The 27526-nt window shown below is 57.5% G+C and overlaps 1 protein-coding gene across 1 annotated transcript in view; it reads right to left on the reverse strand.

Moving 5' to 3' along the window:
• CACNA2D4 (calcium voltage-gated channel auxiliary subunit alpha2delta 4) overlaps window positions 1-23843 on the reverse strand; it is an 80004-nt gene extending 56161 nt beyond the window's left edge. The window contains exons 1-16 of the mRNA XM_033867328.2: window positions 23722-23843; window positions 19734-19815; window positions 18343-18459; window positions 15197-15256; window positions 14410-14572; window positions 14068-14199; window positions 9960-10020; window positions 9207-9357; window positions 8355-8429; window positions 8002-8091; window positions 7813-7926; window positions 7428-7506; window positions 5712-5861; window positions 4547-4623; window positions 3706-3786; window positions 2993-3067 (exon numbers count right to left, since the gene is read on the reverse strand). Of these exons, the coding sequence (XP_033723219.1) occupies window positions 2993-3067; window positions 3706-3786; window positions 4547-4623; window positions 5712-5861; window positions 7428-7506; window positions 7813-7926; window positions 8002-8091; window positions 8355-8429; window positions 9207-9357; window positions 9960-10020; window positions 14068-14199; window positions 14410-14572; window positions 15197-15256; window positions 18343-18459; window positions 19734-19815; window positions 23722-23843 (1629 nt within the window). The remainder of the gene's footprint in view (window positions 1-2992; window positions 3068-3705; window positions 3787-4546; window positions 4624-5711; window positions 5862-7427; window positions 7507-7812; window positions 7927-8001; window positions 8092-8354; window positions 8430-9206; window positions 9358-9959; window positions 10021-14067; window positions 14200-14409; window positions 14573-15196; window positions 15257-18342; window positions 18460-19733; window positions 19816-23721) is intronic.
• Between the last annotated feature and the right edge of the window lie 3683 nt (window positions 23844-27526).

The raw sequence follows: 27526 nt of genomic DNA on the forward strand, positions 1-27526 counted from the left end.
AGACGCCTCAGCTCCCTCTGATTCTCTTCCGTTTTGTCAATGTCACTCTCGAAGCAGAGTGCCTGGGACAGTCGCTATTTCAGGTGGGGTCTGACCAGTGTGGGGTGGGGTGTGACCCGTGCAGACCAAAACATCGTACGGCTCTGACCGCTGCCTCTGATTCTGCTAATCCAGGACAGCTACCTCGCCCGACAGGTCAAACCGAGTTTTCAGCCCATTAGATTCCCTTGACCTTCCTTGTGATGCACTGTTAAGTCACAGCTTTACCATCTTCTGCTTGGGCATCGAGTATGCTGCACGACTTTCCATGCATTCCTAATATATTTCATCTCCTTAGTTCCAGCCCATCGTTTTAGAAGAATACTTTCTGAATACTAATTTTCTCCCTTCATGTATTAGCCATACCTTCCACATCCCATGGCATCTCCTTCTGTGTTTTCATCTTGTTGATAGAATTTTTTGTGTGCAGTTTATTGATTGATTGATTTAAAAATTTTTGGCTGCATTGGGTCTTTGTTGCTGCGCACGGGCTTTCTCTAGTTGCGGCCAGCGCGGGCTACTCTTCATTGCGGTGTGCGGGCTTCTCATTGCGGTGGCTTCTCTTGTTGTGGAGCATGGGCTCTAGGCGTGCAGGCTTCAGTAGCTGTGGCTTGCGGGCTCTAGAGCACAGGCTCAGTGGTTGTGGCGCACAGGCTTAGTTGCTCTGTGGCATGTGGGATCTTCCCAGGCTGGGGATCGAACCCGTGTCCCCTGCATTGGCAGGCGATTCTTAACCGCTGCACCACCAGGGAAGTCTTTGTTGATAGAATTTTTGAGCGAGCAGAGCCAAGGACAGACAGATTCCGCAAAGCCCGATAAAGCCCTCCATCCAGCGTGACAGGACCATTCATCAACATTCTTTGAGTGTTATTATCATTTTCTGGCCCTGACTTCTCTCTCTCTGACACCAAGAGAGATATCGTCAAGTCATCTGCTGTTAGGTCTGTAGCATTCCCCAGGTTTAATTTGGTGATAGATCAAAAAAGTAAAGAGGAGGGGCTTCCCTGGTGGCGCAGTGGTTGGGAGTCCGCCTGCCGATGCAGGGGACACGGGTTCGAGCCCCGGTCCGGGAAGATCCCATATGCCGCGGAGCGGCTGGGCCCGTGAGCCATGGCTGCTGGGCCTGCGCGTCTGGAGCCTGTGCTCTGCAGCCGGAGAGGCCACAGCGGTGAGAGGCCCGTGTACCGCAAAAAAAAAAAAAAAAAAAAAAGGAAAGAGGATAGTTTATCATCAGGGTCATTAGGAATTAAGCAGAGGTCTCTATTTAGCAGGACGAGGCCCCCCACAGATGCTTGAATGGCTGACGTCCCCCATCACTGTGTATCTTGCTTCAGCAAGTTTCCTCTTTTCTCAAGAAAGTGTCTCCAGTTTCTTGCCTGTGCTCGAACGATGTTCCCATTCTTGGCCTGTTGAAAGTCTATTCTCATGACAAGCAGCCCTGCCCTGCGCTCCTGTTCAGGGTGGTGCTGCTTTTGAGTAAGAAGTGACCCTCCCGGCTCATTGCCACCTCCTAATTCCTAAGGATATCTGAAAGGCCATCCCGGGCTCCTCAGGAAACCGTAATTCCGCTTCCATTACTCCTAGTTTGGGCACTGACGTGGAAACATTTCAGGCCGAAAGTATGGCTCCGGCCCCTCCTTTATTACTAGGCGTGTCCTCTATGACTTTTCTTTTTTAAACTCAGCTATTCTTCTCCTCGACGCCTGTCATGAAGGGATCGCTCTCTCCACGGGAGTCTCACTGTGCTGGCTTTGCTGTATGGGATAATGTTCTGCGTGGTACAGCTCTCTCATCGTTTCATTTGTGTAAGTCTGTTTCCTTAACTGGACCATAAATGTCTGTTGACAGCGTCTCGGAGCGTGATTGGGTCAGGCGTGCGACGGGCCCCCAGTACGCATGGGTTGCTTGAGACCTTATGTTCATCCACACTACATAGATGTGAAGACAGGTTTGGGACAGGTGCCCCTTAATTCTAAAGGGCCAACATTTTTGTTCTTCCCCAATGAGTCATCTTCTTGGCCCTGGGGCTGCTCCCCACAGGACCCACTGGTAGAGGTCAGTGTTCCTGGTCTCTCTCAACTCTGAACCCCTAGCGTTTCCTTAAATAGCTCAATCAGTGCCTTTGGTCACTCAGCGTCTGTCTGACCCGAACGGACAGCAGTGTGGCCTAGGCTGGTCTCTCCGTGGCACCTGGGCAGGAGAGAGCTCGGAAAGGCGCCCGCGGTGCTGCTGTCCTCAGTGCCAACCTTGACTCCAGAGGAGACTGGTGGAGGGGAAGGGTCGCGATGCCGCTGGGACCCCAACTCCCCTCCCCGCTTCCCAACAACCACACTGGGAGGTGTGGCCACTACTGCCACGGATGGAGGTCTCGGGGAGCCCCCCGGCCGGGGAGGTAGCACCTTAGATAAAAGGCTGCTGCTTTCTCTCCTGGCCTCGGCCGCTCATCTGAACGCAGGTGAAAACGCCATGGGCTCCCGCCTTGGGATGGAGGGAGCTGGAAGGGGGCAGGAGCCCTGGGGACACATCCTCAGGGCAGCCTCAGCTCTGCTCCCCAGCTCGTGGGGGACGCCTCCTGCCGTTTGTAGTGTTAACTTGGCACTTACGCCCTTGGGGTGGCCCCTGGCGATCTGGGGACACACGGTCAGACTCCAAGACAGAGCGTGGGGTGACTGACGGGGTGACAACGGGGAAGGGGACGGGTCCTCCAGGGACACTGCACACTCATGACAGGCTCCCTGCAGACTGGCTGCTACCAGTTCGTGCATTTCTGCCTTGTCTCTCCTGCTAGATCATAAGCAATTTGAAAACAGGGACCATGACTTAATTTTTTTCCTGTAGTCCATCGGGTTCTTCAATGGAGCTGAAGGCGTGTTCGTTGTTTTAACCGTCTGTATGAACTACCCCCACATCCCGCACAGTTAAGACCCCCGAGGCAAATAGGATCGGTACCTACCAGGGGTCGAAGGTCAGGATGTGAGAGGATGTAGCCATTGTTAGTGCTCAAAAAGGCATAGCCGTGCACCCCGAGCTAGGAAGACAGGGATGGAGGGGGTCAGGGGGTATCTGTGCAGGAGGACTGGGGCCGGGCAGGGGGCGGGGCCACGGGCGGGAAGACCACCTCTCACAGCCCCGTTTTGGCGACAGTATGAACAAGCTGGGCAGCTTCCAGCCGCTCACTCTGAATTCTGCTCCAGCTGCTCCAGTCGGCAGTGACCATAACAACGAACGTCACCACCTGCCTCCTTCCACCACTGCTCTGGGGCTTTGATTACACAGCCTTGCTCCTCCCCAGATGGGGCTGCGTGGTGCGCAGGCGGACCAGGACGGCACAGACGTGCCGAAGGCCACAGAGCACGTCGCGGCTGCCGTGACCAAGCGTCCCAGGGGCCCAAGTTTCGGTTCCCCTGCTCTGTGCCCAAACGTCTCTAAGGGCGGGATGTCCGGGGGTGGGATGTGGGGGGCAGGATGGGGGGATGTCTGGGGGTGGGGTGTCCGGGGAGGGGGAATAGGGCGTCGGGGGTGTGACATTGGGGTGGGGCTGAGGGGCGGCCGCAGGCCCCGTCCCAGCTGTGAGCTTGGCTGCACTGCCTGAAGGGAGCCTCCAGAGCCTGGTGGGGTGTCTCCTGGGAGGCCTGTGACCCTACCTGGGGGCCTGACCGGGCTCACCTTGTACTGGGGCGCCAGCTTCATCAGCTCTCTCAGGGCCACGTCAGAGCCCACCACACCCAGGAGGATGCCATGGGATCGCTGGAAGGAAATGCCAGCTTCAGGGGAGACCAGGCTTCCCATGCACGAGGCCAAACTGAACCCACGGCCTTTCCAGAGCCCGGAAGAGGAAGCCACTTGGACCTAAGGTGGTCTTTGCTCTGCAGTTAGATTTTAGGCAGAGCTCCCTGGAATAAAAATCTAGAACCTACTCGAAGAGGCCCCAGGAGTAATCTCAACCGCTGGGAAGATTAATGTCCAGTATTAACATTTAAGTTTAATATTTAAATGAACTACAAAGTTGAATGAAATATGAGCTTTCACAGGAGAGGCTGAAGTACTGGGATCCCAGGGCCCCTCATCTAGGGGCCCTGAAACGCCCAGGGCCCGTGAGGGAATACTCCCTGGCCAGGTAGAGGACGGACGGCTCCCACACTCCCCACCAGAGCCTTTACGAACAAGCCAGGGCCTGCCCACACTAGCAGGTTCCGTGTGCTTTTGCCGGAAGCCTGGCAGGTGACCCCTCTGGCCCTGATCCCCAAGCCAGGGTCCCAAGTCCAGAGCAGCGGGTCAGCGCCAGGCTGGATGAACAGAATCACGGGGCGGCTTCGGGAAGTGTGGCCCCTGCCCCATCCCCTCCCGACCCAGAGATTCTGACATGGCTACTTGGGCACAGGGCCTGGAACCTGACCTTAAACCCTCCCAAGGCGGCTCTGAGGCCACGTCAAGAGCCACAGGTCTAACGACGCCAGGCAGCGGCTGGAGCTCTAAGCCGGGCAGCCGCTCGTGAGCAGACACTTACCGTCTCGTTCTTCTTGCTGAAGACAGGCATGGCCACGGTGGTCAGCAGCGCCATGCTCTGCGCCTGCGGGTAGAGAGCTGTCAGGGGGACGCACGGAGGGCGGTGTCCACAGACTGGGGACCCAAGCCGCCACTTCAACCACAACTCAGGGGCACCTTCCAACGGGAGGAAGAAATCCCCAAGGAGGCTTCCCTTCTCTGCATGAAGACAGCTGGGGGAAAGGCTGGACGGGGAAGGCCGGACAGGGGAGCGGGCTGACGTCACTTAGCGAATGAAGCCCTAAGCCGGAGGGGGCCCCAGAGCCCCGAGTATGCGGCCCAGCCCCTGAGCACACCCAGGCTCACCCAGGCCTCTGGTCTCGGCCATGCCAAGGATGAGGGTGCACCCGTGGGACCAGCCCATCTGTGCATGAGCCCAGAAACAGAGGCTCAGACAGCAAGAGGACAGGCCGAGGAGTCAACAGGGGACAGGTTCTGGTCACTGAGATGCCAGATTAAGTGTCAGGTAAGAGTCCCTGGACATTTCTCTTAAAGGTGGGGTGTGCACCCCTCCCTTCCTCCACCTGAAGCCTAGAATTCGTCCGCAGTCGTCCTGACCCCACTAGCCACCTGGACTATGTGGACCCCAGGGATGGCAGGGGGCAGGGGCAGCGGGAAGGGGCCAGGGGGCTCGTCATCCACTTTTTACGTGTCCCCTTTTACGTGAGGGGGACACACACTTCTCTCCTATCGAAGCCACTATTTCCAGATGTCTCTTAATCCCAGCCTGCTATGACGCTGCTGGAGCAGGTGTCTGCGTCTGTGTTGGGTTTGAGGCGTGTCAGGAAGGTCCCTTCCCTGACATCTCATCTGACTGTCTACCTTCCGTGTCTGGTCCTGCATGGGGGAGAACTACAGGAGGTCTTGCTGGAAACTTGGGCCCTGAGGGAGGCCGCTGGTTAAGCCATAGTGTCCTGAATCACTGGTTGGCCCCCTTTCTTCCCAGAGCAGGTGAGGATTATGGGAAAAGGGAGGGATGAGTCTGCAGCAGACGGCTCTGTCCACGGGGGTGCGGCCCTGGGGGGGTGGTCTGCTCCCGGGGCTCCCGGGCCAAGGTGTCGCTCCCCCAGTGTCTCTCCAGGACGTGCTCTGCCCACCCCACTCCCAACCCAGGAGTCACCTCTCACTCGCTGGGGGCCCCACCTTGCTGTCCATGTAGGCTTCCGTCCAGGTGATGTCATGGTCGTGGTTGATGACCATGGGCCGGCTGAGCACATGCAGGTACTCCATCACGTTCTCCTGGGCATCTGCCAGAGTGGAGATCTGCGTGTAGTAGCCTGTGGAGGGGAGGGGCGGATGGCTGTGGATGCAGGGCCTGTGCACCCCCAGCCGCGACGGCTCTTGCCTGGGCCCCTGGCTGGGAGCTGCCCTGGGCCGCTAGGTACCACCTTCCCCAAGGCTGTCCTCTCCCGGGGCAACTGGAGGCCAGTGGTGCTGCGGGGGCACGAAGGCCTGGCCCTGGCTGGACTTGGCAGAACCTTGAGGCTCCCCCTGCCCGAGAAGCAGGGCCTCAACTCAGGGCGCGAGGCCACCCCTCACTCCCTGCAGGGCTGTCCTCAGCGGTGCCTGCAGGCAGCTCTGTCCCGGGTCTGTTTTCTGAGAGCCCCACCTCCTCCTTTCCCTGACTGCTGTCGTCCCTCAGTTACTGGGAGGGGGCCGCAGCTGAGGCGGTATTTAAAAGAGCAAATGCCGGGCTTCCCTGGTGGCACAGTGGTTGAGAGTCCGCCTGCCGATGCAGGGGACGCGGGTTCGTGCCCCGGTCCGGGAAGGTCCCACATGCCGCGGAGCAGCTGGGCCCGTGGGCCATGGCCGCTGAGCCTGTGCGTCCGGAGCCTGTGCTCCTCAATGGGAGAGGCCACAGTGGTGAGAGGCCCGCGTACCGCAAAAAAAAAAAAAGAGCAAATGCTTTACAAGGCTGTGACGATTTATCACGTGACCGCTCGTCACCTCCCACAGAACACTGTCACCAGCTCTGGGGAATGGGACAGCTTTCATTCCCAGGGTGCCTCTTGTCTCGGACCCTTTGACCATGCTCTTCCCTCGGCCCAGAACACCCTTCCCCGCTCTCTGCATCTGACTCACTCCTACCACTTCTTTCTGTCTCACCTTAGAACCCTGTCCTTCAGGAGGCCCACCTGGACCCCCCAAACGCGGAGGGCTCGCCCCTCGCCCAGAACCCTGGGCAGCCTGTGCCCCGCTGCCCCTCAGCGCGATGCAGAGGTCCCGTCCCGGATGCTCATGTGTGCGCCTCCCCGACTGGACCAGGCCTTCCTGACCACGTCGACCCACTAGGGCCGGGAGAGTCAGCCACCCACAGCAGGTTCTCGGATGTCCTGCTGGGATCGAGGAACCCGAGTCGGCACCTCGAGGCCCGGGTCTTGGGTTCTGGCCAGAGACAGATGAGGGCTGCCACACACAAAACCTTAATCTAAAGAAAATGACGGTCTCTGCCTTTTGTCTGGAGCAGAAACAGAGCACACGGGCTTCATCTGCAGCAGCAGGAACGGAGGCTGGACATCAGAGACGACTGACATTGAAAGGTCGGGCCCATGTCTACATGGTTTTCCGTGTGGCAGTCTGGATAAGGCTTATTTGAAGAGACAGCAGAACGGGAGTCACCACCTCCAGGCGCGCTGCGGGAGGTGTCACGGGGGTGAGAGCCCCGCAGGGAGCGATCGACATGGGTCTTGCTTTGTCTCAGCAGGAGGGGGGCGGATGCTGTCACCTTTGCTCTGGGTCCCTTTGTGGGAGGCCCAGCTGAGCACCTGCGGGGTCCGGGGATGCCCTCCCACCTGCGCTCAGGTGAGGCCGCCGGACGCCCTGCCTCACGTGGCGTCACCCACCTTTGTTATTGCACGCGATCCACTTCAAGCGGTCAGCAAAACTTACTTCCTTCCCGATCAGGTAAGTGAAGAGCCGGACCTGGTGGATGAGACACGGCGGACTCAGCAGAGTCCCGGCTGCGAGAGGCCTGACCGTGTCTGTGTCTGAATCTGGGACCGGGTCTCTGGATTCTGCACTTTCACCCCTTTGCATCAGGAAGGGCCCGGGGCCCAGGCTCGCCGGGATGCCCGCCCGGCGTGAAGGCTTGCCCGGCGGGGCTCACAGCCAGCAGTCTTCTGTCTCTACCATGCCCTCGCTCGGGGCCTGGGGCTCACGGGCTGGGGCGTGTGGACACGGCAGAAGGAGGCGCTCCCCTGGCCCCCGGCCACCCGCCCAGGGAGGAACCTTGCGGTGCGGCCAGTTGTATTTCTCCAGCACTGTCCTGTGGTCCTCCACGGCCCCATCGGTGATCAGCATGATGGCCTGGTTGCACAGGCTTCCTTGCCCGGCCTCTTGGAACTGCGTGGAGGACGTGGCCATGACTCCCCATCTCCCCTCACCACCCCAGCGCCCCTGCTCCGCCAGCTGCCGTACCTGCTGCAGGATCTGGAAGGCCTCACTGAGGGCTTGGCTCACGACCCCCACACCTTTGACCATCAGCTTGTCCACCAGCTGTTTGAAGTGCTGTCCCGGGGAAGAGGATGGGGGAGGGTCAGCCGGTCAGTGGACCAGGGAACCTTCCCCTTTGGTCGTACTTTCAGAGGCTGCGCAGAGCTATTCACCCAGAAGAACAAGATTGCAGGACCCACCCCCTACTTTCATGGCTGGACCCCTGCAGCGGATGTCTCTCAGATGCCCCCAGGGTAAGCCGAGAGGGTGTGAGTGGCCGGGTGCAGGGCCACCCTCCCCCCTGGATGGAGATGCTGGGCCAGCACAGGCACACTCACCTCTCTGTTGTCCCGATCCGCCTGGACCAGGATCCCTTTAAAACAAGGCTCGATGTAGTGGGTGTAGTCGTTGTACTGCAGAGGGCAGAACACACACGATCAGTTGGGAAAGTCAGGGCCCAGTGGCGGAGCGCGCAACTCACGGCGGGCCAGGGGTGGGGTCACCCGGGCCCCTGTGTAATATGACCTTGGGGGACCCCAGGTTTTGGGCAATTTTCTCTGAGTAGAGGGGAGGGAACAGTAGGGCCTTAACTCTAAACGTTCTCCCTCAAATCCTGGCCCTTGGCATCTTCCCAGGAGGCCAGCTGGGTGCCGTCCATCCCTGGGGCTCACGGAGACCAGGAGTTACCTAACTCTCCTCTCCCGTTTCCTTCTGTTTGTCCCTCCACTTCATCACCTTTTGGGGGCAGGTGGAGCGACCCTCAGGAGAGTCGCTGTGAAAGCAGGACCAGGGGCTGCTGGCCCCTCCTCCCGACCTGCCTGGATTTGGGGAGGATGGAAGTAGGGCCCTGGGGTCACCCATCCTGCAGATGCAGGAGGCTTCTCCCCGGTGGCGCCAGGCAAGGGCACATGGGCGGGGCTGAGTTAGGGATCTACTCGGATACCCCTTCATCTGGACTGGACCCCAGCCTCGTCTGAGAACCTGAGTAAATCTACCAACTCCGAGAAACGGACATATGCCTTTCCCACGTAATTTCAGAAACTGTGGACGCCTGGGAGCCTGTCTTGGGTGGGGAGTCCCAGCTTCAGGGGATAGGGTCCTTCACAGCACGAACCATCGGGTGGCCGTAAGTACAGGTCATTCCGGTGCAGGCAGAGGACGGGTTTTCTGGAACGGGAAGGCGAGTTTACCGAGATGATGTTCACGAAGTCGTTTTCCCCCAGCGTGTCCAGGATGGTGGAGACCGTGTGCTTGGCGATGGCCATCCGCAGCCCCTTCATGCTGCCGCTCGTGTCCATCACGATCACGACGTCCTTCGGGGACGTGGCAGCTTGTATGTACCTTTAGCAGAAAGGAAGGGACAGGCCGACGGTGGGAGAGCCGAGCCGGAACCGCCGCCGACCGGGTCCCCCTGGTTTCCATTCAGACTCTGGCTCAAAGTTCAGGTCAACGCCCGGCGTTTCTCAGGTCCGGAACCACTCCGTTCTGGAGCCATTTCGGGTGCCGTGGCTGGGACTGTGCCCATCGAATGGTCAAGTGCTCATGGTGACCCTTGTCTTCTTTGTTTCGGGCCAGCCCTGGTCCCGGGGTGCTGGCAGTGGGAAGGGAGGGAGCTGGCTGCCCCCTCAGACTGGGTTACAGATCTGCCAGAGGAGGGGTGAGGAAGGAGGGGAGAGCCTGGTGCGAAGACAGCTCAGAGCCCTGGGAGGAGGTTTGGGGCAGGGAAGACACATGCGGTCAGGGCTGGAGCAGAGCAGCTGTAGGGGGACGGGGGGGACGGGGTCGGGGGAGAGGGATGCAGAAGGACACTCTTCTTCTCCTGTGTTGGATTAGTTCTACCTGCGGCCCTGGGGGTGGGGGTGGGCTCAGGGCAGGAGAACGAGGCAACACCCGAGGCTACAGAAAGATGCTGGGCCCTGACGCCTCGCCCCGGGGACGCTTACCAGCCGCGGTTCCGGCAGTCGAAGGTGATGACCCCGTTCTCATCAGGCGTCCATTTGATGCCTGGGGAAAGAAAGTCTGGCTTCTTCGCTGGCCCGAGAGGCTGCTCCAGAGCTTCTGCCTGGGTGCTGACAGCCGGCACGGCCAGGACCCCCAGGGCAGTAGGTCAGCCCCTGTGAGCTGAGGGAGGCCGGCTCTTGGAGGGACACTCACCTCCCAGCGGCCCCGATCTAGAGTTGGGTTAATTTCATAGGTAGGACCCCGCCCCCCCACCCAGCCATGTGGTTCCTGGGACTCATCGGTGGGGCTAAACTTCCCCTCAAACTAGACGGGGAGGCCCAGGGGTGTGACTTTTATTTAGCGTCATTGCCATCCAGCAGAGCGTGCACAGAGCAGGCGAGAGCCGGGGCTCTGAGCTGCAGCCCACCTGCCTCCAGGCAGATCAGCTGCTGGTGCTTGCGCCCTCCCTGTTAGCTGCGGGGGGAGGTGATTTGGCTACAAGACTAAGCTCCCCAAGGTCAGGCCTTCCCAGGGCCTGGCAGGTCTGACACGGATTCCCGGAACAGCAACGGAGAGGGGCGGCTGAGGCGGAAGTTCTTGGCTCTGAACCCAAACCTTAGAAGAGGGCTTTGGTGGTCCCGGGTGGGGTGCCCTCAACCCCGAGCAGAAACAGAGGTCAACCCTCTCAAGGGAAGCTTTCCCAAGTCGGGCCCCACAAGCCAAGTTCACCACGTGCGTCAGAAACAGGCCCCTGTGGGTGAGAGGCAGCGAGGCAAGAACCATGAGATGCGTCCTCCCGGGATGACGGGCGCTGCTGAGACAGGGAGGCGAGAGCGTGGCCGTTGTGGAAAAGGACCGAGGGTGGCCTCTAGCAAGAGGGCTCCACAGGCCCCGTGAAGCAAAGCGCTCAGTGAACGGAGACCCACAGGCGTGAGAGATGAGCTCTGTCCCTGCTCCACTGATGTAAGTACGTGGTTTCCAAAGGACAACGCGGGCGATCACCCCCCACCTAGCAGAGTCACCGAACTCCCAGTTCCCTGAGAGACACAGAGAAAGGCCTGCACACGTTCCTAAGTTGTTTCTGCAGGAAGCAGACACCACCGATGAGAACTGCTGACCGCGGGCACGTGGGCCCCAGACTGGCTGAAACCAGGTGGACGAGGCTCGAAACCTCGCTCGGACGCCAACCAACCCGAGAATCGAGCGCGAGCTGATCAGGCTCCTGCACCGTCCCCGGCGCGGCCTTTAACCCCCCTCCCTAGACGTCCTCAGGGAGCTGGCGCCCTTTCCCTCCTTCTGCTGCACCAGCTCTCCTTTCGATTAAAAAGCTTTGCTTGCCTAGGAGTCTTGTGGGAGTGATGTTCATTGCTGTGGCCTTGCTTTCCCAGAACCTAGAGAGAGCGCCTGGGAACTCAAACAAGGGATGTTTGTATCAAATATCAACAGTGAGAGTATCTAATTTGCAGGGATAAAAACAGGGAAACATTGGATGAAAATAAGTCAGGGTGGGGAGGTGGAGGTGCAAGTGGGAGAGTTCTAAAGCCCTTTTTTGACTGCGAGGAGGGTGGAAATAGTATTTTAATTGTTATATCTCACGTTAAAAATGCTTGAGGGCTTCCCTGGTGGCGCAGTGGTTGAGGGACTCCGCCTGCCGATGCAGGGGACGCGGGTTCGTGCCCCGGTCCGGGAAGATCCCACGTGCCGCGGAGCGGCTGGGCCCATGAGCCATGGCCGCTGAGCCTGCGCGTCCGGAGCCTGTGCTCCGCAACGGGAGAGGCCACAGCAGTGAGAGGCCCGCGTACCGGAAAAAAAAAAAAAAAAAAAAAAAAAGTTGATAAAACAGCAGGGCTAATTACTAAAAGAATGGGAACAGAGGAATAAGCTCCAAACTGACAGAAAAAAGAGAAGGAAGGGGTAGGGGAGATTTATCAAAAAAACATAAATCATTAAAAAAGACGAAGAAAGGAAACATAGAACTAGAGGGGTGAGTAGAAATTTAAAAAATAAGATAACAGCATGTCCAAATATATCAACATAATACATGGAAATGTGCTTAACTTGCGAAATGGTAAAAGAGGTTGTCAGTTTGCATAAAAATTAAAAAGCTATAAGCTATTTTCAAGAGATATGGCTAAAACAAAATGACATAGAAGATTGGAAGTAAAAGGATGGAAAAAATATATATATGTCTGGCAAATACCAACTGAGAACATACTGGTATCACGCTATGAATACCGACAAAACAGACTTAAAAGGTATCATAAGGGCTAACAAGAGTCAAGCAGACACAACACCAGCAAAGACACAGAAAATCTAAACAATACGGTTGACAAGCCTGATCTAATGACGTAGCAGAAGTTTTCATCCAGCGATTAAAGCACACATGGAATATTTACACAACGTGATGACATACTAGGCTATTAACTAAATCCCAGCTAACTTCATATATTCAGTACCACATACACTGTGTGCTCTGACTGCAAAGCAACTGAACTAGGAATTTATACTAAAAAGATAAATATCAAATCCCTATGTATTTGGAAATTTAAAAAGCACACAGTTAAATAACTGAGAGATCAAAGAAGAAATCACAGGGGAATACAAAAATACTGAGAAGCAGACAATACAATAACTAAAACACTACGCTGACACCAGAAAGCACAGGCAACAACTTCCGTGTATCAGAGGACACAGTCGACGGAGTGCAAAGGCCGCCCGTAGAATGGGAGGAAATATCCGGAATGTACAGAGAACTCCTGCAACTCAGCAGCAACAGCGACAACCTGGCTTACAAATGGGCAAGTTTCGTGCTTGCACACACGTTGACGGCTCTGGAAGCCCCGATGTGGCGGGATTTCCACCCTGGGGAAGGCTTGAGGGACAGGGGAGTTGTCTTCAAGCATCTGAATGGCTGTTCCATGGAAGAGGGATGAACTTGTTCATCAAGACTCCAGAGAACAGGAAAAGAACCAAATGGCTTGTTGTGGATTTGGGCAGAGACAAGAGGTACCACTGAGGGGGACCGGTGAGCCCTGAGGTCACTTTGTGCTCCTCCTAAGAGAGGCCCAGGGGACACACATGGCTGTCCTCAGGACCCTTTGAGACAGGCTGGGACCTGGCACCTGGGACCCTCTGCTGCAGTGCTTGCACCTGGAGAGAGTCTCCTCCAGCAACAAAGAAACTATGAGGGACTAAAAATACCTGCGTGCCTGCAGAGCTGGGGCAAATTATGGACAACACGATACAAAAAGACCAAAAAAACCCAACTGCCACTTCTGAAGGGCCGGGAGCAAAAGCAGGGTACTGGGCATGCCCCCTGCTCTCAACACCAGAAAGGGGTGGGCAAAACACCTAAGCCGTCCGTCCAGCCCGACCCCTGGACACACCCCTACCTTCACCCCATATAAGGAACCAGCTCGCCTCGCCCCTACACCCCCCAGGGGGTGAGCAAGGGAACCTGTTGTTCTCACTCTCTCTGCCGCAGCAGGGGCCCCAGTAAAGCCTTGCCTGAATTTCTTGTCTGGCCTCTTGTCAATTTCTATTGACTGGGGAGGTCCAGAACCCTGGCCAGTCGCACCTTCCGGTTCCTATCTCAGAAAACAGGGCAATATTAAGGCTTTCTGGACAGGGGGCTAAAATAAGACGAGTGGGCATGAGCTGTGGTGGTGAATTGTTTTAAATGAGAAATAAAAGAAGGCAGCGCTCTTGGAGGCCCCGTGGAAGGGGCTTCCGTTTTCTGTTCGTTGGTAGACAAGGGGGCTTCCCCGCTGCCTGCTGGGTTGGCCGCTAGCCTGTGACACTTCCTTCCCCGCTGCTGAATGAGTGACTCTGCCCCACTTCTCCAGTGAAGATGGGAATGGCTTTGCCCTCATTTTCGCCTCCCATGTGCTTCTCACAGGACAAGAGTCCAGGTGGGCACTTACTGGCTGCTTACCGAGGCGTCATTTGTTCATTCCTTCATCAACTTGAAAGTGTGCTTATCAGGTTGTGAAGGGGACGGAGGTGGGGTTGGAGGCGCTTTTGGACCAGGGTCCATCTCCAGTGCCTCCGTCGCCTTGTTCCCAGAGACGGAGCCCCGAGGACCGTGGAGATGCCTCCCAGCGGCCTCACCTGGGTAGATGCGGAAGAACCCTGTCGAGCTGCCAAAGTACTGCCAGGTCAGCGTCGGGTCTCTCTGGAAGTTCTCCACAAAGACAGGGTTCAAGGCTTCGGACATGTAGATTCCATTCAAAATATCCGGGTCTGAAGGGTAAGATTATAGGAGGAAGTGCAGGGGAAACAAGATCAGTCTTCCCCCACGGAACACGCGTGCACACACGCACACACACCCGTGTGCCCACAGCCTGCAGCGACGCCGCCCACGACTGCTGTCCACACCCGCACTCCTCTTCCCCCTCCCCGGGGACCCCCGTTTGCTCCGGGCGGGGCTGCAGGCTGGGGTCCGGCGGGCACCTTTGTTGTAGACATTGGTGGGCAGCTGCACGCTGCTCAGAGACGTGTTCACCAGCAGGTTGCTGAAGTGCGCGTTGGCCTCCAGGACGAACTCGGCCCCCAGCTCCACGTAGGCGCCACCTGCGTCCTTCTCATTGATGAGGACAGAGTTGTAATAGTTAAACTAGGGCGACACCGAGAAGACGGGAGGGCAGGGGGCCCAGGGAGGGGAAGGGGAGAGAGAGAGAGAGATAGAGTCACACGTGATGGATAGCGGACAGACTGACCACCACGTCCACACTGGCGGAGGATTCCGGCCACGATCACTGATTCGGGGCAAATACCCATCCAGACATTGGATCAGATGGTTGACTCTTTTGGGTTTTGGTGTAAACTGTCTAGATTACGGCTTCAGTCCCCACTTTGGCGTATGTGGACGCAGCCAGCGCTGGAGACTGACAGGCGGACACAGATTCAGGGAGAGGTGGACAGACGGAGGCAGCCTGGCCAGCACCCCGAGATCTTGCAGGGGGGGAGGGCTCCTGGGGGACAAAATGGGGGTCCCTGCAGGGGGCTTCCCTCTGAAGAGAAGGCCTGCAGCCTGGCCTCTGGCCAGCCATAAATATCTCCTCAGATACAGTGGTTCAGAATCAGACCTCTACAGCTTCATACAAACCGGTGCACATTGAAGGATGGAGCCGGGCCTATGCAATTCCCACCCATGTCCCACCCTCAGGCGGCCCCAGCCCCTGGGGCGCTGGGACATTAGGCACCGTACCTCCCAGGGCTGTGGGAGGGGACGACTCACCACCAGGGACTCGTTGAATTCGTGGTTCAGGTCGGCCTCCTCGGCAGCCTCGACCAGATTCTGCGGGCGGGGATGGGAAGGGGAGAGTCAGTGCGGGAAGGAGGCCAGAGGCCGCCCCGTAAGGTCCACTGCCAGGGCCCACCCGCGAGAAGTGGGGACAGACTCTCGGACCAGCACCTGCGCACGAATGCACACAGCATCACTAGTCACAGTAGCCCGAAGGCAGGTGCATGTCACAGGGACAGGAAGCCAGTCTGAAAGGTGACACACTGAGTCCTTCCAGCTACATGACACTGTGGGGAAGGTGAGGCTAGGGACACAGCACAAAGGTCAGTGGTCGCCAGGGGTTTGTGGGGAGGGACGGATGAGTAGCCGGCAAACAGGATTTCTTAGCGCAGGGAAACTACTCTGTATGATCTCTGATGATGGAGACACGTCGTCATACGTTTGTCCAAACGCCCGGAACGTACACCGCCGAGAGCGAACCCTCGTGCAGACTGCGGACTTTGGGTGACAATGACGTGTCAGCGTAGGTTCGTTAATTGTACAAACACACCGTCTGGTGGGCGTGTGGATAGTTTTGGGGGGGCTGTGTTTGTGGAGGGGGGTAAATGGAAACTCTCTGTACTTTCTTCACAATTTTGCTGTCAACCTGAAACTGCTTTAAAAAATAGTCTATTAAAATGTGTGTATGTGTGTCCATCTCTCCCTCTGTATTCAGTCTGTACACAGTCAGCAGCCAAAGGTGGAGTCAGCCAGTGTTTGACCTTCTGTGTCTGGAGTCTCTCACTTAGCACAATGTTTCCAAGGTCCATCCGTATTTTAACATGTATCAGACATGTTTAACATGTATTCATTTCTTTTTCTTAATAAATTTATTTATTTAATTTATTTATTACTTTTGGCTGCATTGGGTCTTCGTTGCTGCGCGCGGGCTTTCTCCAGTTGCGGCGAGTGGGGCTCCTCTTGTTGCGGAGCACGGGCTCTAGGCGCACGGGCTTCAGTAGTTGTGACCCACGGGCTCAGTAGCTGTGGGGCACGGGCTTACTTGCTCTGAGGCACGTGGGATCATTTCTTTTTATTTCTGAATAATATTCCATTTTATGGATAGCCCATTTTTGTTTATCTGCTCATCAGCTGGTGGACATTTGGGCTATTTCCAAATGGAAATTGGTCCATCTGTGACAACCTGGGTGCCCCTGGAAGACGTCAGGCCAAGTGAAATCAGCTGGATGCAGGAAGGCACATACTGCATGGAGTCACTTACGTGTGGATCTAAACTGGTCAAACTCCTAGAAACAGAGGGTAGAATGGTGGTTGCCAGGGTCGGAGGGAGGGTGAAATGGGCGCTGGTCGAGGGGTACAGAGTCTCAGCTGTGCAAGATGAGTGAATTGTGGAGAGCTGATGCACAGCAAGGTGGCTTAGGTGACAATATTGTAGGGTGTGCTTGACCTTTGCTAAGAGGGCTGTTCTTGGGCGTTCTCACCTCTCATACAAAAAGAAAGAAAGGGGTGGGGAGGGAGGAAAATACCATTTATCCTTAATGCGTTGTATCCTTAGTACAATTACCATTTGTGAGTGATGGATAAGGTGGCTGGCTTGGTTGGGGTGACTGTTTCACAACGGATGTGTATATCGGGCCATCAGGTTGTACATCTTAGTATACACAACTTTTGATTGTCAATTATACCTCAGTAAAGCCGGGGGTGGGGGAAAGGAGACCAGAGCTCCTAAGCTGGCTTTGCCAGGGGGAGCCGCTGCCCTCCGGGTCTCTATTTACACTCGTGTACACTGGGCAGAACCAGCGTTATCCCCAACAAGGAGGGAGGGCCCTCCTCGCTTCCCTACTCCTGACCCCCAATGCCGAGATGTGATGAAGAAATTCCATGGGGCAAAGATTATTTGAGTGCCGCTCTCCAGGCAATTTCCCCACGGGGACCCTCATAGAAGGGTCCGTGGCTGTGGCCCTGGGGGCACCCCCAGCAGGGAGCAGGACCTCAAGCTTGGAGAAGGTCCACAGAGCAAGTGCCCCCTGGGTTGGTTTTCCATGTTGAGGCTGTGGAAAGGATGCGGTGCCCCTGGAGCCCCCGGAGCCCAGCGCCCTGGGCTCTGGAGGTGTCTCAGGACCTCTTGTGCTCTGGCGCCAGGAGGGCTGGCACCTAAAGAGAGGCATCCCCGTGCCCCGGTGTCTGCACTCCGCCCAGGCCAGCTGACTGAAGGAGGCGGGTGTTACTACTGTGTTGGCTTCTCTGGGGGTCAGCCTCCCCTGCTGTGGGTGGTCCCCAGGTATCCCTCATTGCTTCCTGACGCTAAGAGCCCCTGCCCTAACTAAGCCTGCAGAGAAGAGGCTGCAAATCGTCACAGGTGGGAGAGGGGGCCCCGGCAACCTGCGGGGAGGCGGGGAAATGGGCGGACACCGGTGGGGGCTGCAGCCTGTCCCCCACCACGGCCACCCTCGCCCATCCTCTGCACAGCCTCGGCCTCCCTGGCGGGTCCGCAGCCCAGACCCCTCTCCTCCCTCCTTGTTCTCCTGGACCCCCGAAAGGAGTTCCTTTGGGGATAACGCTGGTCTGGGGTGGCCAATTCCTGGCACACAGCACCTGCTGGTTTACACCCGCCAGGTCCCCACAGGGGTCAGGGAAGCACTTCATGCCAGGCAAGTGACACGTCCCGTTTCTACCAGGCCAAGCCAGGTGGCTGTGCAGTGACGAAACACCTGGGCCCTGGGCCCCCATCAGGGCAGCACTTGGGTGCCATGAAGGGCGGGTCTGTGTGGCAGGAGGGGAGAGGCTGGGGGAGGAGAGAGGGAGTTCACGCCACCCGCTCTCACCCCCCTATGCTCCCACCCTCCAGCCCCCGCCATTCACTCAGCCCGTGACTCCTACGCCCTCACTCTGCCCTGCTCTGTCCCATCACTGAACCGGAGGTCCTGACGCAGGTCCTTCTTAGCACCGTGGTTGACTCTCCAACCCTGGAGGCTGTTCCCTAAGGCAGGGTGCCCGCCCGGCCCTCCCCACTCTCCGCTTGCCCCCCACCCCGTCCTTTACAAGGGTCTTGTGGCTCATGGGCTACAAGGCAGGAGAAGGTGGTGTAGCGGGGCTCAGGGAGGGGGTTCCGTGTCCCATCAGCCCGCAGGCCTGAGCACCTGGACGGCCGCCACTTTCCTGCGGAGCATGGTCTCCATGTCCTCTGAGAACTTCCTCACCAGCTCCAAGCCATCCACCTCCTTGATCTTCAGACTGGGCTCCACGTCCTTGTATTTCTGTTCAGGGGACGTGGAGAGACACACACCTGTCGTCTTGTACCTGGACGTCCATCCCTGGCTGCCGGCGGCCTCCATCCTCCCACTGGTGCATTCACACTGGGGCCAGGATGGCCCTCCATCCTCGTAAAACCTCCCCCAACAACCGACAAGGGACACCTCTTATCAGATGTCCTCGGATTCACATCCTTCAGAGGGAGGCTGAGTCCCAGAGAGGTCGTGAACTTGACCGAGGTCACACAGCCAGCGCAGGGGCTGCTCTCAGGGGCTGTGAGGCTCGTGGTGTCTGTGCCCCCCATGCGCTGCAGGGGTGGGTGCTGCCTGACTCTTGGCCAGTGGGCCTGGGGGCATTAAGAGGGCCGCTGAGTCGCCATCTGGGCCCCCGGGAGGTGCTCCCTCACCGTGTGTCCTGGGTGCCACCTGGGCACGAGTTACTCAGTTCCCCAAACTGTAAGATGTGTCACGTGCAAGGCTTTTACCCAGAACAGCCACAGGGTGGGGGGAGCCTGTGTGGGGTGGCGAGGGGAGCGGGCATGGCTGCTGCGGCCCTGCGGTCAGGACAGCGGGCCCCCAGCTTGGGGGAGGGGACAAGCACGGCCATAAAAGCCAGAGGCTCCCCTTTCCACAGCACTTAGAGAAAGGTGCTGAAGCTGCAGTGAGGCTGAGATGGTGACTATTGATCTCAGCGACTCGCAGCAGGACGGCAGCGCCATCCTCAGCACTGGCCTGGGAGTCGGGACACCAGCGGGATGGGAGCTTGTGGGGGCTGAGCGAGAAGCCGGCTGTCAGCCTGTGCCCAGGGGCCAGGCAGGGCCGGACTGGACTCGCTGGGCCCCGGTGGCTCTCTAGTGCTTGGAGACGTGGCGGCAGGTCGAGCACTGGGTGGGCGGCTCTCTGTCCGAGGGTCTTCCCACCGACCTCTCTCTGCCCCGAGGCAGCAGGACTGTGTCCGGTCCACCAGCTCCTGCTTCTTCTCCCCTTTGTTCCTCACCCCACCATCTCTTCCCCCATCTCATCTAGGCGTGGGTTTCCCAGGCCCCTGAGCTGCCACTACACTCTTGGCCACCCGACCGTACTGCGCACCCCACCCCCCGACTTGCTCTGTGTCTTGGGCAAATCATTCCCTTCCCTGGGCCTCAGTTTCCCTATCTGAAATGGGGGTTGGGTTAGATGACCCCCAAGAGCTCTCACACCCAGACGTCCTGCTTCTCCACCAGGACGGCTTAACGCCAGCTGCCCCGGGAGCCCCAGGGTGAGGGGGGGCGGTCACTGACCTTTTGCAGCAGAAGGGAGCCCGAGTACTTGGTGACAGTGTCATACAGGTCCCTGCCGAAGGTGTCTGCCCACAGCTTCACTCTGCAGGACAGTGGGAGTACGTGTGTGTGCACTCACGCGTGAGCACACACAAGGAGACACACGCAGAGATGCGCACACACAGGAGGCAAGTGTCTACATGCAGAGACACCCACCGATGCACATATACAAACCCGCACAAACATGCAGGGACACACATAACACACACACGTATACACAGATGCACACACGCAATCACACACCCTGACGTACACCCAGGAAAACACACCGGCAGCTGTGGTCCCTCCCGGCCAGGACAGGGGCCCAGAGGACCCATCAGGCTTGGCAGCCACACTGTGATGCCAACACCCTTGCTGGGGGGCAGGGGCTGACCGCCCGGAGCCAAGCCTAGCCCCCCGCCCCCGAGGGCTGGAGAAGAAGGGACGAGATCGGGGTTGACCAGGCGGGGGGGGGGACCCCGAGGACTCACACAGCTGCAGCTCCTCGGCCAGTCATCCCCCAGCTGCCCTGCGCAGGGAGCGTGAGGCAGGGAGGCTGAGGCTCTGAGCTGAGTCTGAGAGGCCGGGGCCGGCGGGCAGGGAGGATGAGGCAGCCTCACGGGGAGACCCGCCCCCACAAGTGCCCTGAGATCCCGCCCTTGGTTGGGGGCGAGGCCACACGGGGCTGTGCCTGAGCCTCTCGAGATGGAGCAAAAGGAGTTCCCCCACGTGATCATGCCAAGGTCAGCATTCGTTCGGTCACTCAACCGACAATGATCGAGGCCCTACTATGTGCTGGGCATCGTGCACGGGCATGAGCGGTGCCCAGTCTTTGCCTTTGTGGAACAGTTAGTTAGAGTGACACCCCTCCACGTACAGAGGGCGCCATGCACGTTTGAAGGGGCACCATCGAAGCTGGGGGAGGGGTGGTGGTGGTGAGGGAAGGCTTCCTGGCAGAGGTGGGCTCTGACTCAGTGTTGAAGTCCGGGAGAGTCTCCCCCATCAAAGAGATTTGGCCGAGAACTCTAGGTAGAGAGGACAGAGGAGCTTGGAGGGGTCAAAAACTGGAACAGGGATGAACAAACCTGACTCCACGGTGGATCTGTTTCTTTTATTTTAACCTTTGTATTCTATTGCTTTTGCTACGAGTTAAGGTTGCCTATAGCCTGAAATATACAGCACAGCCCATTCTCAAGACTCTGACCTTTAAGGGTGTAGCACTTTTCATGCATATAGAGATAAAAAGTTGCAGGAGAGAGAGTAACATTTGCCTTGTTGGAGGTTTTTCTTTTTTTCTTTCTTTGTCTGAGAGGCGCGGCTTGGGGGATCGTAGTTCTCCCACCAGGGATTAAACCCAGGCCACAGCAGTGAGAGCACCAAGTCCTAACCACTGGACCACCAGGGAATTTCCTTGTTTGAGGTTTATAGAAACAACATGACCTGACCTATGTGGACAGCTGTAAGAACAAAGGACTCCTGGCACCAAGAAGTTGGCAACAACCGAACACACCGCCTCCCCTTTAGTATAACAGCAGCCTGAATTCCAACCCGGGTGAGACGGGTCTTTGGGACACTGGTCCACTGCCCTCTCGGTCTGCTGGCTTTCCGAATAGAGTCGCCATTTCTTTGCCCCAACGACTTGTCTCTCGATTGGCCTGCTGTGTGGCGAGCAGTAGGAGCTTGGGCTCGGTAACAAAATGGCTTCCAGGTCTCCAGCTTGGGTGGTTGCGCCGATGGTGGTATTATTGAATAAAATTAAGACTATCAGGACGATCGGGGAACAAGCTGGGGAGGGCAGAAGGTGACGCGTGCAACTTGGGAGAGGCAGGAGGGGAGGTCCCTGCAGCGAGGCTACTGGGTGCCGTTGGGCAGCTGTGAGCTGCCCGGCTCCAGAAAGCACCCAACACATTGCATCTTTTTTTGGGGGGTGGGGGATGTGGACCATTTTTAAAGTCTTTATTGAACTTGTTACAATATTGCTTCTGTTTTATGTTTCAGTGTTTTGGCTGCGAGGCCGGTGGGAGCTTAGCTCCCTCCACCCGGGATCGAACCTGCATCTGACTCCCCTCCCCCAGCCCGGGCACTGGAAGGTCTTAACCACTGGACTGCCGGGTAAGTCCCTCGTATTGTATCTGGAAAGACACAAACTTGAATTTCAAAGCTCCGGTGATGTTCAGGAAGAGCAGCCCGTGGCAGCGGAATGTGGGTCTAGCAGGGGGAGTCAGGGCTGGGGGTCACTGGTTGGTGGGTGGGAGCCGGGGTTCTGAGGCGGACGGGCTCACAGGGAGGGGGTGCTGGCTGAGAAGGTCTGTGAGTGAAGGACAAACCCCGGGGAGCAGCGGCGCTCCCGGGGCCGACGGCGGGAAAGGGGCGTTAGAGGAAGACAAAGGTTAACGTGGGCGCCCGGGCAGACCCGGGAGAGCGCTGAGACTCAAGAAGGGAGAGCCGAGTGTCGGGAGCAGGCCAGGAGGTGAAGCCAGGAGTGTGTACTGGGTTGGGCGGGGAGACCTTTGGGAGTCCTGGTGGGAACAGATCTGGGAGGTGGGAGAAGCCGGGCAGGCAGGAGAAGCCGAGCCCTGAGTGGGAGGGGAAGGCGTGGGGGAGGCGCCGGTCTCCGGGGGGAAAGACTGGGAAGGATTCACTGGGGGGCAGGGATCCGGAGCCCGGGGGAGGTCTGGCTGCAGGGTGGTGGGCGCGTGCAGACACGGGCGTGGCTGTGGGCCCTCCCCTCGGCGGACGCTCGGGCGCCCCGTGTGGCCGGTCCCCTCTACGCAGGCCTGGGCTCCAGCCTTCGCTAGCCGGCGCTCAGCCTGTCCCTGGAGCTTGCCTGTACTGTTAGCTGGGGTGTGCTCCGGGATGACGGTTACTCTCAACACCTCCCCCCACCATGAAGGGCTCAGGCTGGCAGGGGGTGTGGAGGTGAGGTCCCAGCCAGGCCGGCTCGAGTTCAAGTGTGGCACGGCCATTTGCAGGCTGCGCGAGTGTGGGGTGGCCGTCTGACCTCTCTGAGCTCGTTTCCTCTACTGCAGAGTCAGGAGACCGTTCCCCACCTCACTGTGTGGACTGGAGGGTCATCTGCGGAGCACCTGGCAGCACCAGGCCTGTAACAGCTAGAGGTGGGACCCCTCGACGGGGACAGAGCTGCTCAAAGCCCGCCTTAGCTCAGCTCCACACAAACCCCAGGTGTTCGTGGGGCTGCAGGACCCCCTCTGTCAGACACGAGGCTGGCAATAGCCTGACTGTCCTCGTGGGCTCAGGTGTGATGAGCAGGTAGCCCCTTCAGTCCTGAATGTTCTGCTCCCACACGGATCAGAACTGGCATTAACGGAACCGCCAGAACTAAGGACTAAAGGCCAGACACCCCCAGAGAGTCGCACATTAAGTTAGATTATACCAAAGTGTGAATGACCAATAGCTTCCCTGCAGCTGGTCTTAGTGACAGGATGTAGGACGGGGGACTGGAGGGAGGCAGGCAGGTGTAGAAAGGGAATGGAGACACCCCCCGGCCCCCACCGTGCACATCCACCTGGCTCCTGGCTGCAGAGCTATTGGTCGGTTTAGGACCGCTTCACCCTCTCAGAATGTTTCCTAACGAATCCTTGTGGAGCTGAGATGGTCACGTCCAGCAACTCAGCTCCTACTAGAGCTGCCTCAGTGTGCGATCGCCCTGGAAGGAGCCTCGCCCTCAGGGTCTGGGGACACTGCCTGCCATCCCAGGAGGAGTGTGGGCCCCTGTGCTCAGTTCTCCTAGGACTGTCAGGTGTCTGGGCAGGGGGTGAAGGTAGGGCCCCATATGGCAGAGATTTGGGGAAGAGAAGAGGCCGGTGAAGAAAAGGTCTTCACAGCAAGACAGGGGGAGCAGGCAGCCGAGCCCTGGAGAGCCTGGGGGCTGGGGGAGGCCGAGGATTGAGGTTGGCTGGGGAGGGGAGGGAGGGAGGGGTTTATGGGTGGGGGGGCTCTTGAGGCTTACGTTTCCAGAGGAATCCTGGCCTGCCCCCGCGTGGGGGACAGGGACGTGCTGCACAGCAGGCACAGGGTGACCACCGTCTTCTGCAGGGAGGCCCAGGCCTCTGGCCACCGGTGGGAGGGCATCTTGCCGTGGGTGGAGCTGGGAGCTGGGTGGACCCTGGGGGGTCCGGGCAAGGTGCCCCTGCTGGGGTCGGGCCAGGGAGAGGAAAGAGCAGCCTCAGACCCCGAGCTCTGTCTGCCCAGATCCCTGGCACGGCCCCGAGCCTTCTGCCTTCCGGGTCGGGGAAAGCCTGGGGTTCCCCAGCCTCCAGTCGGGTCCTGGCTGCAATGCCCAGTGTGGGTGGGGGTCCCTTCTCTGCCCTGCAGCCGCAGGCTTCCAGGAGAGCGGCTGGTGGGAGAAGGTGTGACGAAATGAACTGGTTAATCCACGGGCCTCCTCTCTAATCCCCGCCTGACAGCAGGAGGGCGGTGGGGGTGACTTCGGCGGGATTACCCTGGTTTCAGAAGGCAGGGCTGGCTCACCCCCACCCCACGAGGGTCAGAGCACAGCCTCCTGTGTTAAAGAGGCAGACCCGTCCCTGGAGAGCACCTTCTGCAGTGACACTGGCCCTGGATGCGTGTCCAGCGCTCTGACTTACCAGGAGCTGTGGCAGACCTTCTCCTTAAACCTCAGAACGGTCCTGGGGGTAGCGTCAGCATCCCTGTTGGCTCGGGGAGGCTAGGGGACAGAGGGGGCCCTGTGCTGGCTCCTGTGTCCAGGCCGCTGACTTGGGCCAGGTCAGAGGTAACGTCCACAGCCTGGGCCTCACCTCCCCCACATCTCACCTGCCCCGGTTCTAGGCTGGGGACCCATTTTTCCGGGAAGCTCCAGGCCCCTCCCCTGCCCCCAACCCTTGTATGGAATGAGCACCTAATGCATGTGAAAGGAAGACAGTGCAAGCCCCGCTGGTCAAGGCCTCCGCCCGTCTGCATTTCAGCTTCTCCGACCGATGTCCCCTCTGCCGGGTGGTGCCGGGGGGGGGGCCCTGGGCCTTGGGGTCCAGCTAAGAGGAAGCCAGTGGGGAAACAGTTCGGCTTGTGTAGCCACCTGGACGGCTGTGTGCAGCCATCCAGGGCAGGGCGGCTCCAGGGACACTCACCGCCTGCCTGCGGGGCTGCTGGCCTCGTGACAGGACACCCAGCTGCCGCGTGAGCGCCCCGCAGTGCCCCACTGGCAGCGCACGGGAGTGGACGGAGAAAAGCCCACGAGCCGGTCCACGGAAGGTTCTTCCAAGGCCGGAAGCTGCCAGCAGGGGACCTGGTTCTCATCGGGGCCTGGCTCTCCTGCTAGGAAGCGGTTGATGTTGACTGTCCGTAACTATAAGCATGCCATACGCTGTCGCCTCTTCCGACGGGAATTACACACGACAGAATCTGATCAAAATTCTTATGTCTGCGGGTCCAAACTGGTGATAGCACCACGTGAGGCCACAGCGCACGCCTTCCACAGGTCAGAGGGCTTCTTGGTGTATCTTGTCCTGACAAACCTGCTGGTTCCAGCAAATCGGCCCGCAGGGCTGCCACCGACAGAGGAATGCCAGAAGCAAGTGTCCCCATGGCAAACACCTGTGTGTCCCCGGCGGGGAGTCCGCGCTGTGGGCGGGGCTCCGTTCAGGCTCAGCTTGGCAGGACAGCGATTTCTACAGGCACGTGAGTTGTTCGTGAGTTTCAGATGGATTCTGCGTACCTTTCATCACAAATCGTACCAAGATTAGAAAAATTACCATAGAGGCGTGTTGGTCAATTAATAAATAAAGAGAATGTGTAATTTTTCTAGGTTTTGTGATTTTTGTGGTATTCATCAACTTCTTAAAATTTGTGATTTGGAGTGACTCTTTCATTTTCTTTTTTTAATTTAAAACACAGGGAGATCAGCTCGGTGCTTTGTGACCACCTAGAGGGGTGGGATAGGGAGGGTGGGAGGGAGGGAGACGCAAGAGGGAAGAGATATGGGAACATATGTATATGTATAACTGATTCACTTTGTTGTAAAGCAGAAACTAACACACCATTGTAAAGCAATTATACTCCAATAAAGATGTTAAAAATTTTTTTAATTTTTTAAATTAAAAAAATGAAGTATAGTTGATTTACAATGTTTCTGGTGTACAGCAAGGTGATTCAGTTATAGATATACATGTATATATTTTTCAGGTTCTTTTCCATGATAGGTTATTACAAGATATTGAATACAGTTCCCTGTGCTATACAGTAGGTCCTTGTTGTTTATCTATTTTATATCTAGTGGTGGGTATCTGTTCATCTCAAATTCCTAATTTATCCCTCCTCCGGACTCTTCCATTTTAAATAAATGCTCACTTTCCTCTCCACTTGTGTGTCTGTGTTCTGTCTCTACTGTGGGTGACCATCCCCACATGACGGGAGCTGTGGCCCCCGGAACGGCCCCTGCCTGTTCTAGCACCTGCTGACCGCGGCCATGACCAACTCTAACAGTCTAAGCCTGGGACCTGCTAGAAATCTCTGTCAACGTCACATGGCTCATTTTACAGGCATGGTGGTGGCCTGGGTCTACCCAGCCTGCTGGGAAGCCCTCAGAGTTCCTGCAAAGAAGCTAGGGTGGTGGGTAGAGCGTGAGGTGTTGCCCCTACCAGCTGTGCAGAGAAAGATGCCTTTCTAATAGCTCTAAAATATATCTTGCTGTGTATGCGTTGCCAACTGTGGCCCACTCCAGCTACTGGGCCCCTCTTGCTGCAGGACCTTGTGAAACCCCAGGAGCTGTGGGGTGCAGTGGGGAGGGCAGAGGACTTCAGAGCTGAATCCTTCAGAGGAGGGATTTCTTAGCAGGAATAAAATGAAGGGTGGGACCAAAGCAAGAGCTAAGGGCATTACCAAGCTCAGAGAGCCCTCTGGCCCTCAGACCTCAGGGCTCACCCTTCATCTGTCGTCCAGGAAGGCATATCACTTATGCCAGGGAGGAGGGAACTTACATGCGGCTTCATTCTTAAGGGCTATGAGGGGAAGAGTATCCCAGCTTTTCCTTGGTCAGTCTTGCATCTCAACCCCCATAAATTTAACCCACTTTCCTAGGGCATCTTCCTGGTGTCGGCCCCTCACCAGGCACTGGAGATGAGAGACACAGTGTTGGAAGGAAGACTGGACATGATGCTTGCTATACATACTTAGAGTCTATCCATGGAGGCTGGTCTCAAACCCGCCACTCAGCTAAATCAGGCTGAGTGCTGTGAGGCATAAGTGATGCATTTGTCACCATAGTGGAAGGGACAATCATTTTCTCCTTATGGTGGGAAAAAGAGGGAGAGAAATTTTAGGGAAAGCTTCATAGTGAAAGGGACATTTGAATTGGGCTTTAAAGGATGAATAGGAGTTCACCAATAGGAGCCTCTTGAAGGAGTCATTATAAGGAACAGATAGGATATAAGATACAGAAGGAACAAAAGTAGGAAACCATGGGCATACTATGTTGTGTATACTTTTTAGGAAATAGTGAGATATCAGTTGTTTATTACTGCATACTAAGTTATACTTAGTGGCTTAAAAATAAAAGCAATTATCTATTTAGCTCCCAAATGGGTATTTTGGGCAAGGCTCAGCAGGAAAGGCTCATCTCTGTCCCATGCAGTGTCAGCTGGGGCAGCTTAACGGGCGCTGGAGGATCCACCTGCAGGGTGGTTTACTCACACGACTGGCAGCTTGGTGCTGTCTGTTGTCTGGGACCTCAGCAGGGGCCAAGGGTTGGGAGACTGACTTTCCCTCTTCAGGGGCTGCTTGGGTTTCCTCACAGCACG

Source organism: Tursiops truncatus, chromosome 11, assembly GCF_011762595.2.
Source record: "Tursiops truncatus isolate mTurTru1 chromosome 11, mTurTru1.mat.Y, whole genome shotgun sequence".
Classification (NCBI taxonomy): domain Eukaryota; kingdom Metazoa; phylum Chordata; class Mammalia; order Artiodactyla; family Delphinidae; genus Tursiops; species Tursiops truncatus.